The sequence below is a fragment of the Heteronotia binoei genome, chromosome 3 (genome assembly GCF_032191835.1).
Source record: "Heteronotia binoei isolate CCM8104 ecotype False Entrance Well chromosome 3, APGP_CSIRO_Hbin_v1, whole genome shotgun sequence".
Classification (NCBI taxonomy): Eukaryota; Metazoa; Chordata; class Lepidosauria; order Squamata; family Gekkonidae; genus Heteronotia; species Heteronotia binoei.
Window position 1 is genome coordinate 102,733,917 of NC_083225.1, and position 21,965 is coordinate 102,755,881.

Below are 21,965 nucleotides of genomic sequence, written 5' to 3' on the forward strand. Positions count from 1 at the left end.
TTGAATATGGATATATATTTATTTTATTTATTCAATTTTTAATCTGCACCCCCTCAACAGTGGATGACTCGGGGCAGTTTACAACATAAATAACAGTGTTAAAACTTGAATAGACAATAAAACCTATTAAATACAAATAAATACAATAAAGATTCTTATTAAAGTTCAAACAGTTATCAGCTCTGGAATATATATGCTTTTCCACACTTTTTATTCTAGCACATCATGAGTAAAAGACATGAACTGTTAGCTAAATGATATTGGGAGAGGGGGAAATATAATCATGTCTCACTTACTGTGTGATCCTGTGAAACAAATTCTAAGTTTCAGCTACAGCAAGATGAGCAAGGGTTCAACTAGGAGATGAGGATGTGATAACCAGGCATTTCCAAGCAACTCATTTGTATGTTCAGATCTCAATGACTGAAACTCATCTAAAAAACTAGCAACTGGAATGAGCTCTGGTAACATTTGAGAGTGGATTTATAAACCAATAACATCCAGGTTACAACTGACAGGAGTGAAATGCTTAGCAAACAAGACCAAAAAAACCCTTTTCTGAAAGTACATCATAAGTTCTGAGGCAAGAGCCACTTAAAATTGTTCCATTGTACAGATAAGATTTTCTGAGCATGTATTACCTTGTATAAAGGCTCTTTCAAAATGCAGATTGCAATCTTGTTGAAACTTTTAGAAAGAAGTGGATTAAAAAAATCTGGCATCTTAATGGACTTGAGAGGTAGTACTGAACTCACTACCACAGCAGAACAAAGTAGGAGTCAAGTTGCTCTAAGTGTGCTTAGAACACACAAAAGCTTACATTCTGAATAAAACTTTGTTGGTCTTACAAGGTGCCACTTAACTCCTGCTTTATTCTACTGCTTCAGACCAACACGGCTGCCCACTTGGATCTCACTACCACAGTGTTCAGGCAACAACCAGTTCATTGAACTGAGAGACTGTTGCATTTTCTGTTCATGTACTATAAACAGGTTTAGATACTAAAAATTTCATATGTATGAAAGTACACATCACCTATAGGGTTGGGATTTTCCAGAGAGCTTGTATGATGGGTGCTGTGGGTCAGTGGTCAACACAACAGGCAAAAGTGCCCATAGAGCTCAGGCAAGCTGTGACTTATAACAGGAACATGATAATAGGAAGGACCTGGACACTGTGGGGAAGAGAGCTAAAGAAGAAAAGAAAGGTGGAAGAGTACAAAATTTATACTTGTTAACACTGCAAAATGAAGAGGCTGACACCAACATCATGAATCTGAAAGGAAGCTGAACAAGCAATATAACTATTCACCTGATTCAGCGGTAACTACACAGCCTCCATAAATAGTAATTAAAGGTAAGGTGTTTTATCCCAATCTAAGCTTTGTAATTGCAAATGCAGAGCAGTGATTTTAAAACAGAGCCATCATTCCAGTCTGAACCGTCACTCCAGTCCCAGAACACATGCTACCTCCCCATCCTGGGTATCATTCCATTCTGGGGGTCTCATTTTAGCCCCAGAGCAGTCTATCCGAGCCCAGAAACTGTCCTTCCACTCTGGAGACTGTCCAGGCCTAGGGGAGGTTTCTCGAAATCTCTTCCATATTTTCATAGCAACTCTTCTGTCCTATAATGTGTTTTAGTAGAGCCCATGGCATTCCTGGCTCCCCTTATATACAATGGCCTTTCAGACCTCCCTCATTGTTTTCAATGGGCATTCCTGCCATTCATTAAGTACATCCCCAATACTTTCTCAGCCTACATCATCGATGTCTGATGTAAACGGCCCCTTAAAACAGTTCTGTCCCACGGACACAAGGTTGGAAGACTGGATAAAAATGTGTTCTTAACTCAAACCGAGTAGGACCGAGCACGACTTTCATTTGTGCTAAAGCCATACTACGTATCAGTGGCGTAGCTAGGGCTTTGTGGGCCTGGGGCCCAAGATTTATGTGGGCCCCCCTATGTGTGTGCACGCCTCCAGAAACAGGATATGATGTCACTTCCGGTGATGTCACTTCGGCAAGATGGCCACCACTTGCGAGGGAGCCCTGCTGGAAACAGGAAGTGATGTAACTTCCCCGAAATGGCCACCACTTGTGGGGGGGGAACAGGAAGTGGTGTCACTTTGGGGGCGGCACCCCCCCCCCCAAGATGGCACTGCTGGTGCGATCTAGGTCATGTGACTGATAACCTGATTACCCCACCACACCATGTGACAGGGAGAAATGCCACAAGCAGCCTGCTGGCCCAGCTGTTCCCCTTGTGCCCTGAACTTGTGGGACTTCTATATTAAGCAAGCTTACAAGAAAAACAAGGAAAACAAAAACAGGCATACTGATGTGGTTTTCAACAAGCAAAGCTATAAGGAGGTCCCCATGGAACGTCTATCACTTAGATTTTCTCCCAAGCTAGGATTTCCCTTGCCTTTATGCTAGTTGCTACTATCAGATCTTTCCAGGGATCCCTGGATGTCCCATAAGTAAGAATAAGCCAGTCAGGTATTTGTTAAATGCAGTTCTTTATCTATAACTTATAAACATATAGATACACACAATGCAGGTTAAGATGTAACACATTACTGTTTCAGATGTTATGGAATAAGAATCAATTAAGGGGCTATCTGAGGGGTAGCTCAGTGTCAGGTGACCACTAGCCAGAACTCCAAAGTCCCTTAGTAGCTCTGCCCTTTTATACTGTTCTGTCCAATGGGGTCCGGGAAGCCCTCTTGACTGTAGTCTATCAGGTACTCCTTGGCATATCTCTGGCTCAGTGAGTATTTTATACTGACAGTACCAACTCTATGTGTTGCTTAGGAGGCCTAGGGACTTAAAAGGGGCCTTTCCTATCCTTTTAGAAGGACAGGCCTATATGATTTTATATATGGCTGTATAATTTAAATGGCTATATCTGTTATGTAGGTGCATATAGCTTCGATTTACTCAAAGCACTTCAATGTATATGTAAGGCAAGGCTGAGACTCAGTATATCTCTATACCATAGCTGTAATGTAGATAAGCTAACCTAAGAGTATGGTGTTGCCCTTTCAACTTTCAGGCACTTCCTGGCAGGGAGACTACTTCCCTGTATCTGATTTCTCTGTAGGGGAATTCTAATGCTTAGAAAAAACCCTCTGAAAAGCATTCAGGAGTCCCTCTTTGTATTTCAGTGCTAGAAAGATAGATTAGTGAAATATAGTTTAGCTTCTGCTTGAGAAGCCTTCTTAAAAGTCACCAGCAAGAAGTTACCAGCATTTACCAGCATACATATTTCTATGAAAAGTCCATTTCTCTCAAAAGCTATGAGAAAGCTTTTAGCAGAAGGCAAGCAGGCAAGCCTTTAGCAGGGATGCCTAAGGGGCCTTTTCTTCAGTACGCATGTATGAAGCAGTTATGGAACCTTTACCTACATGTTTAATCAGAAACAATGCCTCTTTATTTTCGCTGCAGCTTCTTGCAGTGTATTGAGCGTAGGGGGTGGGAATAAATTATGGCATGGCATTGTGGGTAGAATAGCCTGGAGATCTGAAGATGGTTTGGCAGCCGCAAGTTCTAGCCCCTAACTTATGCTAGTGGTGAGCTAGACTTGTTTTTTAGGGGCTGGGAGCGGGACAATGGGGGCAAGAAGGCCCTTGCGGGTCCCTTCCTTGGAAATAAGGAGAGAGGGGCCCAGCCACTGATCCCCAAAGCATTTGGGCTGCGGCTCTTGGTCTTTAGCACTTTGTTGATCCACCCGGCTCCTAAAGGCCTCACCACGGGAGGGGGGGGGAGAGCGGAAGTTCCCTGTGGATTTCAAGGGAACTAGAAGGCCTTCCAAGCCAGCCTCCTTCTCAGCTCCTGGAATCCAGGAGCCTTGTTTGTTTGAAGCCCCGGATTTCGGATGGGGGCGCAGGTTTAGGGGCAGGGGCCAGGACTCCCTCTGAGCTGTGGAGTCTTGTGAGCAGCAATTCTGCTTGGTGAGCTGTTGGCATTAAAGTTGTAAGCTGCTGCATCCATGAGTTTGCTCTGGGACTATTTCTCCTGAGCGAAGAGAAAAAATGTGTGAGCTGGCAGCTAAAGAGCTGTGAGCTAGGCTCACACTCACTCAACATAGAGGGAACACTGCTTACAATGTTCCCTCTAAGCTGTGGAGCCTTGTGAACAAGAACTCTACTCGGTGAGCTACTGGCATGAAAGTTGTGAGCTACTTCAGAAGTCAGTTTGCTCTGGAGCCATTTTTCCTGAGCTGAGGCAAAAATGTGTGAGCTGGAGGCTAAAAACCCCCCAGTGAGGGAGGCTCACACTCACTCAGCTTAGAGGGAACACTGGCAGGGACTGGGCTGACGTGGGTGTATCCTCAGCGACAGATGTCCCTCCCCTGTCGATTGCGATTGGAAACAAAGCAGGGCCACTTGACCAACCAGACCAACCCAGTTGTATTCAGAAGCACACTTCATCAGACGATGAATCCAGTACAGTGAACAGAGCTACCTATAGCTGGTGGGCAGTGGTTCAGAATGCAAAATGGTACAAATCTGAGATCCAGCGACAGAATAGCAAAATTAACAAATTGAGCAAACCTTTGATCTGGGCAGCACAAGCGTGAGAAACCAATAAACGTGTGAAAAGGTCTGTAGATCCAGGCGGGCAATTGTGTTGGTCTGAAGCAGTAGAACCAAGCAGGAGTTCAGTGGCACCTTTAAGGCCAACAAAGTTTTATTCAGAATGGAAACTTTTGTGTGCTCCAAGCACACTTCATCAGACGAGGAATCAGGTACAGTGAGCAGAGCTACTTACAGCTAGTAGGCCGTGGTTCAGAATGCAAAATGGTACAAATTTAAGATCCAGTGACAGAATAGTAAAAATTAACAAACTGAGCAAACCTTTGATCTGGGCAGCATGAGCGTTAGAAACCAATAAAACAATAACACGTCAAAATGTGAGAAGGTCCGTAGATCCAGGCGGGCAACCGTGTTGGTCTGAAGCAGTAGAAGCAGGAGTCCAGTCCTACCTTTAAGACCAACAAAGTTTGATTCAGAATGTCAGCTTTCGTGTGCACACGAAAGCTTACATTCTGAATCAAACTTTGTTGGTCTTAAAGGTAGGACTGGACTCCTCCTTTGCGAGAATGTCTGTTCATCTCTCTCCTGGGCCAAAAGGAGAGCATTTCTGGCTGTGTGTCCCCCTCCCCTTTTTTTAAAAAAAATCCTTTTTCGCTTTGCCAATGGGGCACTCTTGGGTCGCTGCTGCTGCCTCGGACAGCTGGTGTCTTGGGCTGGGCGGGAAGAGCCAGGGAGAAAGAAAGTGTGTGGGTGGGGTGGGGAACGTAGGCCGAGTTTTTCTTCCGGGCTGCCAGCCGTCCTGCGATGGAAATGCATGGTGGGCTCTTTTTTACTTTCCCCTTCTCCTTTTCGGCCCCCTCTGACTCGGCCTGGGTGGGCAGCAGCGAGCAATTTGGGAGGCGCGGGAGCGGGGCCTTACCTGCGCGGGACTTTCACCTGACCTTTGGCGGCTCCGGCTCTGACGCCCCTGCGCGGAGAGAGAAAAAGTCCCGCCCGCGCCCTTTCTCTCCACAAGTCCTGCGGAAGAGGGGAGGGGAGGGGGAAGAGCGCGGGAAGGTCCCCCTCGCCCCAGGGGAGAAAGCTGGAAAACCAACACATTTTGGGAGCCATTAGCTCTTCAGAGGCGAATCTCCTCGGTGGCTTTTGCGCCTCGCAGGACGAAAGGGAGGGGGGGAAGGGAAGGGAACGAGGAGCTCCGACGTGCGCGCGCGCACCCCTCCCCGCCACACCCCCTTCCTCCGCCGTGCGCGCGCGCTCCCCCTCGCTGTCGGGAGCCATTCTTTTTCTCCGCCCCCTCGCAGCGCAGCAACACGGTCATTGTTTGGAGGGGGGCCCCCAGACCTGGGGGGGGCGGCCCCAGACCTGGGGGGGGCGGCCCCAGACCTGGGGGGGCCCGCCCCCCTCCCTACGCCACTGCTACGTATCCTCCCCTAGCTCCCCTGAAGCTCCTCCAGCTGGCTCCCAAAATAAAACTTAGCCTAAGCGTCTACCACGCTCCTTCGCATCCATGCTTTCTAATCAGTGTGGCTAAATAACGGGGAAATTGCATTCCTTGACTTCCGCTGCGTGCCACCCTTTGTTAAGAGGCAGGGGGAAATAACAGGATTACTTCCGGGGTCACACGCTGGGCATCGAGCTAGGCTCTGGCGAGGAGGGACTGCGGTGTTTGGAATTCTGCGCGCCGGGGGAGGCAGCTGAGCGGCGCCCACGAGTGCGGCGGAAGAGGCGGGTAGGATTCCGATTCCGGGCGACTCGCGAACCGTGTTGTGTCTGTTGGTTTCCATGGAAATGGAAATAACAGTTAAGGGAGGCGGGGCACCAGAGTGCGCAGACAATTCTCCACACTTTCATTTCCTCTCGATCTTCCACCACCCCCTTTCTTTTTTTAAAACCGTCAATAGTTTTGAGAGTTGCTCTCTTAAGGCTGTCGCTATTGCGGGGTTTCCCCCGGCCTTATGTAAGAGTTGCATTCCTTTAGTTGCATTCTTTTGTGGCACCGGAGGGGTGGGAGAAGGGACGAGCCGTGATGTACTGAGTAGCATTCTGATAGGCAGAAATATTTTTGATGCTCTGATGGGGAAGCTACGTCTCGGTAGACTTTAAGAGTGAGTATCAGTATTTTGCTTGCTTGGTTTTCCTGTTCTCTTCCTTCTGTCGTCTTGCATGTATTGTAGAATATGTAGAAAAAACAGAGGTATTACAGTTGCTGTATGCCCACTGGCTACTGTTTAAGAGGTGGAAAAGTTCCTGTTTAGGTCTGGAAGGAACATGTATTTCTTAATCCTTCGTGTATGGAGTACTGGTGTAGCTCTGAAACTGTGGTATTTGTAGCCAGAGGAAACCTAAGAAGCCACAACAACCCAGGGAAAGGGTCTCCTTGCCATGCTTCTGCATCTGATGGACTGAAGAATCAGACTGAGAGAGAAGTACTTCTCTGCATTGACCAGAGGCTGGCAAGGCAATCCTAGGCACTGCCAAGCTTTTCCTCATTGGCTGGCACAGTAAAGCTGGACATTGCCATGCATGAGGTCACAGTAGTGTCCAGCTTTTTTTGCCAGCCTAGGAGAAGTATGGCCAGTGAGGAGGAGCACAGGCAAGGTTGCACCTGGCTTCACATTCCTGGACTTGTGCTCTTCCTCAGCCAGGCATCATACGAAGCCAGTAAAGCTAAGCCAGCTGTTGCTTGACCAATGTTGCTCTTCACTGGCACCATTGGAGAAGGGCAGAGGCCCACTGGGAAAGGTAAAGTGGATGGCCAGTCTTTCCGGCTCCCAAACAGGATCACAATTCAAATAGATAAAAATAAACAGCTTTCTGGGTCACAGACAGGCTCTGGATCTCAAACAACTCCTCACCTACAATAATACAATATCTAATTTGAACATGGACAGCATTACCAAAACTTGCAATAAGCCCAGATTCCAACTTTTCTGCCTCATACATATGGACAACACAGTCACTGCATCTAATATCAACTACATAGGGGTGTCAAACGTGGCCTGCGGGCCATATCTGCCCCGCACAGGGCTCAAGTCCAGCTCCTTAACCTTTTGCTTCTTTTCCAGGGCTTGCTGCAGCCACACCATACCTTGCTTTTTTCCCCAGCTTCCTCAGTGGCACTTCATTTCCTGTGCAAGCACACTTCTTTGGAGGAAGAGAGGCACAGTGGGTGAGTGGAAAGATGGATGGATAGTGACAAGCAGGGCTTTTTTTGAGCAAGAACATACAGAAACAGTTCCGGCTGGCTTGGCGTCAGGGATGTGGCCTAATATGTAAATGAGTTCCTGCTGGGCTTTTTCTACAAAAAAGCTCAGTGTGAAACAATGGTGGCATTAGAGGGTGTGAGAAAATTTTGGTTTAATCTGAAAAGCACTACACATGCTAATGTCATTCAGTTCTCACAGCTGTTTGTAAATTCCTTTTATTATGTTGTGTGCTAATTTGCTGCTATTAACAGGTCTTACCAGTTGCCTTCATCCAGTCTTAGCTATATTTACTGCTCAGTTACTTATGCATCTTGATTCTAATTGGCCCCTCTGGACAACATTCTATATGTAATGGTTGGTGATTTTTATTTCAATGTATGTGAAGAAGTGTGGATGCACATGAAAGCTTATACTCAAAACTTTGATGTTCTTAAAATTGCCACTGGACTCAGCTCCCAAAGCAGACTATCATATTTTGTTCTCTGTTATTTACAGTTGGCATTCCAGACATAGCATGTACAGTAGATGTTGGTTATCCATCAGTTTCCAGGTGCAATTCAGAGTGCTGGTTCTTGCCTATAAGGTTCTAAATGACTTGGTGTTGGAGTACTTCACATCTTGTCCAGCCTGGCATTTGAGTCCCTTTTCTGAAGCCCTAATCTCTGGGCCCCCTCTGCAGGAGTTAGGCAGCTGTAGACTGTAATGATTTAAAGTTTTAAGTGTGCGTTTCTTTAAATGTTTGGTAAATTGCAGAAGAACAAGGTGAGTAAAGAGTGAGTGAGGTGATTGGTGATTGAGAGTGTATGGATAGAGCTAAGAAGTGTGTGTATGTAGAGAGAGAGAGAGAAGACAGCAGTTAATAGTCAGTTGTGGTGAGTCAGCGGTCTACCAAGTCTGAGAAGCAGTCTTCTTATTAGACTCTCTATTAGTGCTATGAAAGGCATTAAGATTCTAAAAGGAAAACAATACTTTAGAGCAGGTTTTGTTATGAGGGCCGGATCTGACATAAATTAGACCTTGTGGGGCCAGGCCATATCAGGCCAGGCCATGTGTGTATTTAAGATTAGGTAGCAGAGATATAAACTTTATAAATGACACAGACAAACACAATTTAAAAAAAAAAACTTGTAATAAAACATGCTTAAAACATTAGCACTTGCTGGTCTTAAAGGTGCTTTCTTTGTATTTCTCCCATGGGATCCAGCGAACTGGGCAAAGGAAGTTCTGACTCTTTCCTGCCCTCCTCAGGGGACCAGGAGGGGGAGGAGCCTCAGCCAATAGAAGGAAGAGAGGCTTGACTCAGTAGCTCTGTTGTGTGATTGAGGGAGCCTGGCAAAGAAAGCTATATCTCTCCTCCCTTCCTTTCCAAGGGAGAAACCTCAGCCAATGGAGAAAATAGAGGTTTTGCTCTGTAGCTCCTGTGCAGTTGAGCAAGCCTTGCAAAGCAAGCTGTTATGCAGAAGGAAGCAAGAGAAAGGGAGAAGGGAGCAGATGACAGCCAGTTGCTGATAGGAGCCCTCTGGGGGTCTGGTTTGCCTTCGGCCACATGTTTGACACCCCTGCTTTAGAAGACATATTAGCAACTAGAGAGAGTCAAAACCTGATATTGTCAAAATATTATAAGGGTGTGAGAGACAGAAGCTGACCGAATCCTGAGTTTAGAAGAGAAAGATTAAACTGAGTTAAATAGAATAAAGATTGAACGAAGTACATTCTGAAGAGAAAGGATTTGAGAATGAGGAGTGTGCGTGAAGTGAAGGAGAATGATACCTCAGTCAGAAGTTATTCATATACACTGTTTTATTCACTGAAGCTACAAAACATCTTGAAACTAATATACTTCTTATACAGATAAAGTTTTATTTCCGTTATTGTTAACTGGGAGTCACATGCTATTTAAATACTAGAGTCTCATCCTCAGGACAATGTAGTCCAACAAAGGAGCCTTAGAGCTTGGGCAAAATACCATGGGAAAGGTTGATAGGACTGAAATTAAATTCCTGATGGCCGTGTTGCATACCTTGAGTGAGAGAAAGAAATAACAAAAAATTTAAAGACATCATACCTATCCACACAAAAACAGAATTCATGGAGACCAAACAGTTCTTTTTCAGTGGTGGCAGATCATCTTTGCAATGCTTTCCCTCTTGAGGCTTTCCTGGTGCCTAGTTAATATCCATTAGGCATTTACAGACTTGAATAAAGAATTCTTTTTTAGTTGCCTTTTGCCTGATTGTTTTATTAATATAATTCTTGATCTTTTCCTTAAAAGCTTGCTAATGTTACTAAGTTCTTAGCATCATAATGCTATACATTATCTGTTTTATGTATTACCCCATTCTTTTCTCCTTATGTAGTTTCATTTTCTGTATCACTTGACATATATTTGATTTATGCATTCTTCCTAATTTAGTAATCCTAGTCCTTTTGCATTTCTTATTAGTTCTCTTGTGTTATTTGATTGCAATACTTTATATTATGTAATCCTCTTTTACTCTGTGAGAAAGGTGGACTGTACATTAAGTAAATTAGAAAATAAATTTTCACTGTATGCTGAGTTTGTTTTTTAATCCTTATCTTTTGTAGTTTTGTTTGCAGAAATGGTTCTGCTCCATGTGAAGCGTGGTGATGAGAGCCAGTTTTTGCTGGAAACAACAGGCAGCACTTCCATTGAAGATTTAACTTTAGCAGTGACAAGGATCTACAATGGAAGGCTCAAAGTTCAACGTGTTTGTGCAGGTATCAAGTTTATCTGTTGCCTTTCTGTTGTTCTCTGACTGTCCTCAGGAACACAACTGTCCTAATACTGACTGTAAGTTTGCTGTATTCTTGTTTGTAATTGACACTCTTTTCATATGAGTTCCTGTGCCAAAGTTCCAGTACATAGGATTTGGGTAAGGCTCCTGGATGCTTGTGGTAACTCTCACTGTAATGCTGGTGCCAGCATCCAAATTTTGGCCCTAGTGCAATAGTTTTCTGTGCACTACTTAGACTCTGTGGCGAGGTTGTGCCACAAAAGGCCTTGTGCCATATGTTGGAGGCAATGTGAAGGGGACAGTGATGGGAACTGGCTGTCACCCTTACACTAAATTATCTGGCCTCTTTGAGCCCTCATGAATTGCAGATGTGCAGTGCAGATGACAATCAGGGTTGTTTAGTTTTGTTCTTGATGGATTGCTGTGTTTTCTACTTGGAAGGTCTTCATGTGCTCTGTGGGCACAGGGACACTCAGCTATAGTTCTACAAGCAGCTACTTGAGCTACAATGTTATGCTGATCGCTTGGTGTTTCTTTAACTCTAGAATAAATCACCATCTTATTTCAAGTGAAATCTTTTTGATGTCCCCAGATTTCCTGTGCAGGATTCAAAACAGATGTAAATAATTTTTAAACATGACTGTGATAGTACAGATTTATACTCTGGTGCTATAATACTTCTTGATTTCTAAGTAACAATATTTCTTTTCTGCCAGTGGATGGACTTTTCTCTTCCCATGACAGAATGCTCCACAGCAGACTCTGCACTGAATCTAGAAGGTCCCCAGAAGCTGTATATATGGAAAGGAGGGGCATGGTAGCCTCTGTCCCATGTGTAGAGCTCTGCTTGCGGTTCTTTGGATCCAACTCTAGGAGAACAGAAACTTCTCAAATGTTCAGAAGGGTCTGATGGGAAACAACATTCTTATTCCATTTTTTATCTTCTTTTTTTAAAGAAATGGAAATGCTGGCAGAACATGGTATTTTATTACCTCCTAACATGCAAGGTTTGACAGATGAACAAATTGAAGAGCTGAAGTTGAAAGATGAATGGGCAGAAAAATGTATTCCAAGCGGTGGAAGTGTATTTAAAAAAGATGAAATTGGGCGAAGAAATGGCCATGGTAAATGCGACAAGGATACATATCTTGTCATAGTGGTCTTCAGTCCACAGGTTGGAAACCTGAAGTGGGTTGTGTATTGAAGATATTTATTCATTTTTATAGCAAAGTTAGCAGCCAGAATAGCCCAGGCTAGCGCTTGGGAGCTAAGCAGGGTCGACCACAGTCAGTACTTGGGTGGTTGACTACTAAAGAAGACTGGGATTGCTATGCAGCGTCCCTGATGGAAATCAGCATATTGTTCTTTCTTACACAGTATTGTCTTTGTTCTCTTATACTTATTACAGTCAGAGGTAATTGTAAATATCTTATCCAGAGAGACAGTAGTTGTAACGTCATATAAGTAACCAATGTCACTGCCTTAACTAATCCAAATATTAAATGTAGTTTGTTAAATGTATATATCAACATTATTTTAAGCTACATAAATGTGAGATTGGCTGAAGCAACAGACCATATATGTTGCTCTTATAAAGCTCCATATTACGGTAAGTCCCTTGTATCTAACTCAGGAAAATACAAATTACAGCTAGTAATGTAATATTCAGCTGGCACTATAGAACATTGTTACTATATAATAATAAAATGGATGACTCATGCCAATCATGAAATCTCCAAAGCCAACCTCCAACAGGTAAGAAAGGGGACTTTTAAATTCTTTCTAAATATACAGAACATGAGATCCTCAGATATCAAGTCGAGAAATGGCTTTATAAATTAACAACAAAAGGGAAAGTACCAAAATGGCCTGATGAGGCCTGAACATGCTCCAGAAAGCATGGAACATTGAAACCAGTTAAAGGAGGCAAATGGGAGACATGGAGAAAGCAGTCAGCAAAAGCTGCTGGGATATTTTAGAATTTTGAAGGTAATTCTCAACCCTGCACAAAGTTCCTTACCGGTCTCCAGCTTGTTCCCTCTAATGTCAAAGTTTATGGTTGAGTATTCCAGAATAAAATAAGTAGTCAGCTAGTTAGCTTTATTATTTTCCTGATTAGTGATTGCCACTGAACTACATAATCTGTTTTAAACTTTTTTTTAAATTTCTCTAATAAAGCTTCTTTGTTTTAACTGTGTGTGACATTGGAGAGTGACTTGAACTAAACCCAGTGTAAGCTTGGTTATGTTACTGCACCAAGGCAGGCTCAGCCATAACAGCATCTATAAGAGGTTTCCAATTTTTTTTTTTGAAATGTCCATGAGCTCTTGTCATTTCTGTGCCAGGTGAAGGTGCACACACATACACATAAAAATACAAAAAATACCCCTCAAAAGAGAAAGATTTAAGATTGCCCATCTCTCCAAATCCAAGGATATATCAGTAATCAACTTGTTATAATTTAGCATAATCAGATGTATGCAGAAGAATGTGATGTGATTTTTTTTTAATCCCTTCTCTTGTAGCCTCTTTAGAACCAAGTTTGCTTGACTTGGTTCTATTTTTGAAGCTCTGGATTGTTTCCTAGGATGTCATTCTAATTATAGTGGTGCTTTGGTGCAGAAGAGCGTCCTTATGTCAGCAGAAAGCTTTGCTTTCAGTGAATAGAATCATAGGATACAGCCCTCTATCTAGTTGTTAGAGAACTTCATTGACTAATATAAGCTTTGACTACATCTGGCATTTAATTTAGAGGCATTTCCAGTACATCCTTTGTGCAAAATTGGAATATTGGTTTTATGCAACATGTTTTGTACAATGACATGGGTATTAATCACGTCTGTTATTTTAAAGCTCCAAATGAAAAAATGAAGCAGGTTCTAAAAGCAACAACAGAAGAAGTCAAGGCACTAATTTCTAAGGTAATAAATTGTTAGACAAATACTAGCATTATAAAAGTAATTTCATTGATATTTTTAAACTTTTAAAATAATTATGCGTGTTCCTCAGTGGAACAGTCTTCTTTGGGAGGTGGTGGGCTCTCCTTCCTTGGAGGTTTTTAATCAGTGGCTAGATGGCTATCTGACAGCAATGCTGATCCTGTGAATTTAGGGGGAGTTATTTGTGAATTTCCTGCATTGTACAGCGGGGTGGACTAGATGACCCTTCCAGCTCTATTATTCTACACAGACCTTCTGTGTTGTCAAAAGAAGCTCCTTTAAGGATTAATGTGTGACCAGTATTTTTAAGGCTTGAGCTTGAGGGACTCTGTGCTAAGTAATAATGAGAATGTGCAGTACACCACTGCCCTTTGATATTGTTACTGTGGCAAACCCATGGAACAAATGATCCCAGTAACTCAAAAGTTGTATGTAAAATTACCCTACTTTATTGATACCTGCACATAGTTAAGTTTCTTTGGAATATCAAATCACTCAAGTTGATGAAAACAGTTTGTAGATCTTCTTATAGTCAAATATTTATTATGTCTAGCAAATGACATCAGATTCCTGAACTTAATTTTTGTTCTTGCTGTAAAGGTTGTTGATCCATTGTATTAGTGCCTACATTGCCATCTGTTTTTATCTTAATTGCTATTACGTTACATTGTTTTAATAATTAATTATGATACTGTTTTTAACTTGTTACCCACCCTGAGTCTTGTGGTTTGGGGAAGGGTGTGCTAGAAGTCTAATGATTAATTAGTAATGAAATAAATAATTTTGAAAACATAAGAATTTGTAAACTTGTAATTTGCTATAAAATACATGTTAATACAGGAGATCTCTGGTCTCCTGACTTTTTAAAACCTAGAATTGAGCGGAGGGGGGGTGAGGTGGATCTGCTAGTTTGATGGTGGGTTCCTGACATAATTGCTTCCCTAGCTCTTATTTGCCCTTCAGGAGAGGGAATACATCAGTTGTGGTTTGGGTTTTTTCCCCCCTTTAGTAAGGTGGCCCAGAATGGTGGCACACAATATTTGCTATTAATTAACCCAACAGTTGTTGTCCACAAGGAGTCTCTCTTCTCCTATGCTTCTATTTACATTTTTAAAGAGAAAGACGCTTACTGAAATCTTAAACTACCATTAATTTCAGAAGGTGAGCTAAGCACATGCTCAGTTCTTCCACACACACACATTTATACCCAAACACACTTTATATTCTTAATTTTGAATGGATCGCTGTCATTTGTTGCTTTGTAGATAATAATTCCAGATTTATAAAATGTATATATTTATGACTATTACATTCTCTAAAAAGTAATCTCATATATGGGTTACCCACTGAAAATCTGTTACAAATACTTTCTACAGCTCTTTTAAATTAAACCTTTAGAAATTAATGTGTCAGTTTATCCCTACTAATGTAAACTGCTATATTGTGCATACAATAAAACAAACCTTTACATGTTTCTTAATAAATTAGCATAAAATTAAGAGAGGCTTTACGCTCAAATGCCACGCTGATCCATATTGCAGAATGACTGGAAAACATTATTTTCTTTGTGCTTTGTTGAATTAAATAATGACTTCCGTCTATATTTCAGAAACAAGTTCAAGCTAATGTATATGTTAATATGGATATGGTGAAAGATGCTCTGGATCAACTTCGAGGAGCTGTGATGATTGTTTATCCAATGGGACTGCCTCCATATGATCCAATTAGAATGGAATTTGAAAATAAAGAAGATCTGTCAGGAACTCATGTAATAATTTACTTGGATTGCATTAATATTTTCTGGATTGAAAGATTGGGGATTTTACAGAGCATGTATTTATCATTTATTTTTTATTAGATTGCTAAATTGCTTCGTTTCAAGAGGTCTTTGCATCCTACTATCCATTTTATATTTTTAAAAAGGCTTTCTGTTGCTGGTGCTTCTGCAGGGGAAGATCTTAACTCCTGCCTTCTTCCACTAGGATCAGAGTATTTTTTTTCCTATCCCTTTTGCAGCCACAGAGCAACTGTACATTGCTACAGATTTCTTTACTAGAAAGCTGGAAAAAAGGAGTTTCTATTCTACTGCTTGTGAAAATTCAGTTAATGAATAAAACATGCTATACAAGCATGAAATCCATTTAAATTACCATTTAGTTGATTTTTAGGATCATGTAAATATAAAAAAGATTGGCTCAACAGTATCACAGTGGGATTGAAGAAAGTAGAATGGGACTTTCCACATTTGCCCCCTGAAGTTCTATTCCCAAGGGTCAGAAGACCTTCATGATCAGCATTGAGGGCAAAGTGGTGGATCCTCAGAAGGAGGACGGAATTGACAAGAAATACTTCCTCCTTCCTTGGTCCACAGTGTAAGTGGTGCTGTTCTGGTAGAACAGTATCTTTGGATTCAATATATTTTGCATTGTGGTTAGAAATGAAGTATGGAGGTATGAATATTTGTCACTGAAGGCACTGCTATTACTGGAATTAAATATAACATATGGCTTTTGAAACTAACTTAGCAAGGAAATAATGCATATATTATAGCATCCCAACACAGTGGAATCCAATTATGTTCCTTTGTATCCCACTACATATTCAATTCCACAGGGCCTGTAAGACAATCCTCTTCCGGCTAGCCTACACCTAACTGGGAAGCAAATGTAGCTTACTAGACTCCTGTTAATTATATTGTATAAGATTTGATGTTAAGGTTTTAAGGTTTTAAATGTTCTGACTTTTTAAACAGCTTATATATGTAAATGTTAATTTAAATTCTGTTTTATCGTCTGCTGTGAGCCGCCCTGAGCCATTTATGGGAAGGGCGGGATACAAATCATAGAATAAATAAATAAATAAAATATCAACAGAATCAGTCACCTGATAAGGAAAGGCAACCTTCTAGATAATTTAAGAGTAAGAATATGAGTATTATACTTAAAGCTATTTGTAAACCCTGGTGTTAAGTCTTACAGCTATAATGAAAGGTAACATAATAGAAATTATTAAAACAATTTATCATTCAACTGAATTTGTCCAAAAAGTCTTTCCGCTCTAGGAAGTTAATTCAAGTCATTCTGAGTTGACTTTCTCTTCATAGTCCCAGGAAGTTCTTAGCATTACGATTATTAAATCTGTGAACCAATTAAATATTTTAGTTGATTACTCTCTGCGTTTTAACCAATTAATTATTTAATGTACTTATTACATATTTTCATCATATGAACTTTTAATTTAATGAGGAATGCTTAAAGGTAATCTAGAATTTAAAAAAAAAACTCCCTAGCATTCTTTTGTCAGAACAGGCACTTTGAATAACTTGTATTTCAACCTGTTACATTAACTCACCAAGATACAAACAACTATGCCCTTAACTTATAGCCACAGTGACTAAAATTTGCAGTTAAGATTCATTTCCCACTGTTAATTAAGTGAAGTGTTAGTTGATTGATTTTCCAAGTAAACAAAGTTAAAGCTGCAGCCTGCATGTAGGTTACATGACCCTTGGTTTGCACTGACTCTATGAGATACTTGTGTTCCTTCAGGAAGCAAGGTCTCCATTGCCAAAAGAAGATGCCCTATGAATGAGGGATTAACTCAGGATTCGTGCAAATGAACCTAAGGGCACCCGTCGCTATAAGAGGGAGCGCTTCCTAATTCTTTCCCAGCCAAACTAATCTTTCTAGCCAAAACTAATCTTGTTCTTGTTTTTTCTGTGTCATGTTGTGTCTTTTCTCCATTTTTTATTTATTCAGTTTCTTTCCAACTCACTTTACTATCTTCTCAGATTCTTTTTCCTCTTTTTCTTTCTGGCGGCGGCAAAGATTACTGTGTACTCCATCAGAAGAGTGGCCACCTCTGAAGTACTAGGACACCCATTAAAGACTTTTGTCCAGCTGCAGCATGCATTTCTTTTTGCAAAACATTACAGATTGCCCTGATGCAGCTTTTGGGAGACTCAACAACATATCATTTCTGTACAGCTTCCTCTGCGCTAGCAGTGTTCTCCCTCCTTTGCATGGACAGCCTACTTTGAAGCATTCCACTATTTATTGGACACATTCCACTGCTGATGTAGAAAGGAATGCAGGGCCTACTGTGATCTTCTTGTCAGTGAATGAAGAATGGCCTGTCCCCACTGGGGCATAGGACCTCTCATTTTTAGGGACTCCAGGTTATCTCAGTTGCTTCTTTCTATCTCCTTTTTCTGTCCTCCTGATGTCTTTTGCTGACACACATAAAATACTGTAAGGGGCTTCCTCCTATGATATGGAGTAGTTTCAGGTTCATCTGCACAAGTCTATAGTACTCTGGAGAGTTAACCCATTGTTCATAGGACACCTCCCAGCCACGAAAAAAGGATATTTCCTGTATCTTCAATATTCGTTTCTGCCAACTGGAAAATTATGTTTGCTGTCAAAATGCAATTTTATACCAACTAGCATTCCAGCAATTCTGTTTTTTTTTTAAAAAAATGATCTAATTGTGTGACTACTTTGAAGACCCATGGTTAGAGCCAGTAATATTACTACTGACATGAAAAAACATATTTGTCCAATCCCTTAGCCATGATGTTTTAAATATATTTACAAACCTGTACAGTAGAGGGATGTTTTAATATTAACACGTAGCTACCCATTTAATCACTTATAGTTCTATCATAATATAGCTGTTATTCTCTTAATGTATCAAAATATGTGAGCTGGATTTCCTATACAGTAGGCTTCCTTTTCCTCATCTCTTGTTCAGTTGAAATATTTAAGCTGGAGGCCAAGTTGTTCCCTTAGTCCATTAAAGGGAAACCTGTACAGTTTGTAATTTTTGTATTTGTTATTGGAAACTCCATACACATTATGCATTTCCTTGCATTTGACATTTTTTCACAGGCTGCTCTTGAAGTTATTGAGGAACCAGAGGCACAGTTGTGGTGGGCGGTAAAGGAGCTGAAAAGAACAAATCAGCTTTCTGACTATGTGGGCAAAAATGATAAAACAAAAATTATTGTCAAGATACAGAAAGTAAGTACAAGCCTTTTTGTGGTTCTGCATTGGTTGTCCAGGGCTTTGTCAAGACTGAGCAACGGTTCATTGAATTACAGTGCTGTTTCTCATGGTTCCAGCACTAATCTTTACACATGCCCTATGCATGATGGGTCACAAACAACTTGGTTGTTGTTGTTTTTAACTTGGGAACAGTGTTCCCTCTAAGCTAGCGTGAGCTAGCTCACAGATTTTTAGATCACACATTTTTGTCTTAGCTCAGGAAGGATGACCCCAGAGCACACTAATTTATGCAGTGGCTTACAACTTTAATGACAGTAGCTCACAAAGCAGAATTTTTGCTCACAAGACTCTGCAGCTTAAAGGGAACATTGCTTGGGGGTATAATGGAAAAAATTAGAATTGCATCTCTGCCATACAATATGGGGATGGGACGGTGGCTCAGTGGTAGAGCATCTGCTTGGGAAGCAAAAGATCCCAGGTTCAATCCCTGGCATCTCCAAAAAAAGGGTCCAGGCAAATAGGTGTGAAAAACCTCAGCTTGAGACCCTGGAGAGCCACTGCCAGTCTGAGAAGACAATACTGACTTTGATGGACCAGGGGTCTGCTTCAGTATAAGGCAGCTTCATATGTTCATATATGTTCAATATGGCAATCATTAATGCTCAGGCAATGGTTCTTTTGTGATGGCAATTCATTGTACTACTTATTCTGAAATGCCTGTGTCTGTTTGAGTTGACTATAAGGTTCCTATCAGAAAATACTCAGAATTAAAACATGATGGGGAGTGAAATCTGCTCTTTGTCTCTAATGAGCCCACCCATTGAAAATCAATTGGGCTTTTATTTTTTATTTATTTTATTTCATTTGATTTATATCCCGCCCTACCCCACCGAAGCGGGCTCAGGGCGGCTTACAACATAAAATTCTAACAATAAATCAGCTTAAAATACATTAATAGTTAATACAATAAAATACATTATCTGCATAATCCTATGTTGATTTTGGATTTTTACTTACAGCAACAATTCCATCTTTATTTTCCCAGAAAGGACAAGGTGCTCCAGCCCGAGAACCTGTTATAAGTAATGAAGAACAAAAACAAATGATGCTTTATTATTACAAAAGACAGGAGGAACTAAAGGTATTGGGTGTTGCTGAAGTATGTATACCATATGTATCTGAAGATAATGCAACTAAATGATTTTTAAATTTATAACATTGTGCTCTTTTCCCCCCCAGAAATTAGAAGAAAATGATGATGATTCCTGTTTAGATTCTGAATGGGCTGACAGTCATGCTTTGAAAAGACATTTTCATGGTGTAAAGGACATCAAATGGAGACCAAGATAAAATGAGTTGTATAGATTTATTTTTAACAAAATTCATGAATCTACTGGTTATAGTGGATATATGAATACAAATCTGTGCATTGTATATTCTTAATTGTAGTGCCATAGAAGAAATTTATTATGGAGTTTGGTTCAATATTAGTCTCAGTCTTATGCACAAGCCACACTTTACCAGTAGAACGGGTTGTGTTGTGTTGTGTTGAAAATCAGTTTTAATAGACTATCAGATCAGATGCTTACATTTTAAAAAGCTGTCATACTAATAAATAAGTTTGTCCTTGTTCTGCAGTTCTTCTGGTCCCTTTGTTCCACTGATGGCATGCTTTTGCAACATTCAGTATCTCTTTGAAGCAACATTTCTAGACAGTCCACTTTCATACTTTGGCTGATGTGTCCTGGGATGAAAAATTGGGGGAGAATCCTACTAACCAGGTTCTTCTTATGGGAGGGAGACTAATTTCTAGGGAAATAAACTAGAAAAGAGCAAGATTCTAGTAGCACTTTAAAGACTAACAGAATTTGTGGCAAGGTATGAACTTCTGTTGAGTCAACTGCTCACTTCTTCAGATATCTGAAGGAGCAGTGTCACCCCATCCAGGCATGGTCATCTAACTCCTGTAAACGCTGCCTGTTTTATGAAATGGCATCCCTGAAAAGTTGAGGAAAGCCTCTGCCTTGACAGCATTGTGAAAGGGCTGTAAAACTACTTCTCAAGAAGGTTTTAAAGCTTTTTCAACTTGGGTGTTTAGTTTTTAATTGCTATTGTGAGTGTTAACTTTGTTGCCTACCTTAGGTCCCCATTGTTGGGAACAATGTGGGGGGGTGCTGATTCGTGGTTTGTTCTGAACTAATTTGGACCTTGGTGATTCATTTGGTTCATTTTTAAGTTTGTTTTCCTAGACAGCCTGGCACTGATTCAATGAATTCCTAAGCAGTGTTGGGGATAGACTTCTTGGAGCCCGAGAAACACCCATAGCAGCTTGATTGGCAGCTCCAAGAGCCAGTCACAGAGCTCCCATTCTGCAGCATGAAAATAGAAGAGTTAGTTGTGTGAGCTAAAGCTGAGTTTTCATGGGGGGCATGTGCTTTGGGAAGGCTATAACTCTGAAATCCTAAATTCAGTCTGCCAAACTTGGAGGGTAGGTGGAGGACAGCCTGGTGAAGACTCCCGGTGAGTTTTACATTTCATGAACCATGAACCGCTTCAGAAATCAAATTAATCACAAAACAAACCACCATTTTCCTGGTTCACACCGATGGATGGATGGAACTACATGACCACCAGCATTCTGAATTGCTGGACTGTTGTACACGGGGGAGTTGCCAAACCATTGACAATTGCTGTTTGCATGCATACCTGAGACCCAATGGCTAATCAATGTTGAGAGTTCTAATATTGCCCATCTTCTCGTAGCAGTGCACCCTATTCAGCAAACATAGGGTAGGACTAGAAAAGAGTGAAAGTCCAGGATCACCCTAAAGACTAACAGAATTTGTGTCACTGCTCACATCTCATGAAAGCTTATACCCTGCCACAAATTTTGTTAGTTTTTAAGGTGCTACTGTTGCTCTTTTGTACTGCTACAGAGAGACTAACACAACTACCCATCTTGATCTATCTCCATACAGTAGGACTGAACTTATTCTGTGAATATTTGAAGATGAACAAAATCTTGTAGCCAACAGTCTTTTTAATGATAGATTTCTGAAGAAGCAAAACAGCAACAGAATGTGTTGTTCCAACTAAAATTATAAAGACTTCACCAGGAAGTTCATATGTGGTCTGAAAGAACTTGGTAAAGGGAGCATTTTTCAGTCTCATGGTAATAAAAAGATTTATTTACTTTTGCTATAAATGGAAACATGGAAAAATATGAAGATTGGTATCTTTGGAGCAGTGTTTCCCAGATGGTTTGATCAGTCTTAATGGATTCCAGAAAGTATACAAACCATTTCAAATAATGGTTTCCTTTTAGATTAACAATATTTTGGTCTTTTTAGCATGGAAAAATAATGGCAAATTTCACAAATAGTTTGGAGCTTTTTAAATTTTCATATTTTTTTCAGTGTCTTACAGAGCTGTCAGCAAGCATTCTGCATTACATCTTCCAGTGAGATAACTAGTTTTCACATACAAATGGATTTTTAAGCAGGATTTCGCAAAATAGAA

The 21,965-nt window shown here is 41.0% G+C and overlaps 1 protein-coding gene across 1 annotated transcript; it reads left to right on the plus strand.

Annotated features, from left to right (window-relative positions):
• Nucleotides 1-6,417: 6,417 nt before the first annotated feature.
• On the plus strand, nucleotides 6,418-20,083 carry CFAP298 (cilia and flagella associated protein 298). The gene is made up of 8 exons (XM_060234322.1): nucleotides 6,418-6,644; nucleotides 10,344-10,484; nucleotides 11,458-11,625; nucleotides 13,355-13,422; nucleotides 15,050-15,208; nucleotides 18,330-18,461; nucleotides 19,492-19,587; nucleotides 19,686-20,083. The coding sequence occupies exons 2-8, from the start codon at nucleotides 10,346-10,348 to the stop codon at nucleotides 19,794-19,796; spliced, it is 873 nt and encodes a 290-aa protein (XP_060090305.1). The 5' UTR covers nucleotides 6,418-6,644; nucleotides 10,344-10,345; the 3' UTR covers nucleotides 19,797-20,083.
• Nucleotides 20,084-21,965: the final 1,882 nt, after the last annotated feature.

Coding starts and splice junctions, on each gene's coding strand:
- CFAP298 (XM_060234322.1), top strand. CDS start 10,346: ATGGTTCTGCTCCATGTGAAGCGTGGTGATGAGAGCCAGTTTTTGCTG. Junction 13,423..15,049: donor TCAAGGCACTAATTTCTAAG/GTAATAAATTGT, acceptor TCTATATTTCAG/AAACAAGTTCAAGCTAATGT. Junction 18,462..19,491: donor TTATTGTCAAGATACAGAAA/GTAAGTACAAGC, acceptor TTATTTTCCCAG/AAAGGACAAGGTGCTCCAGC.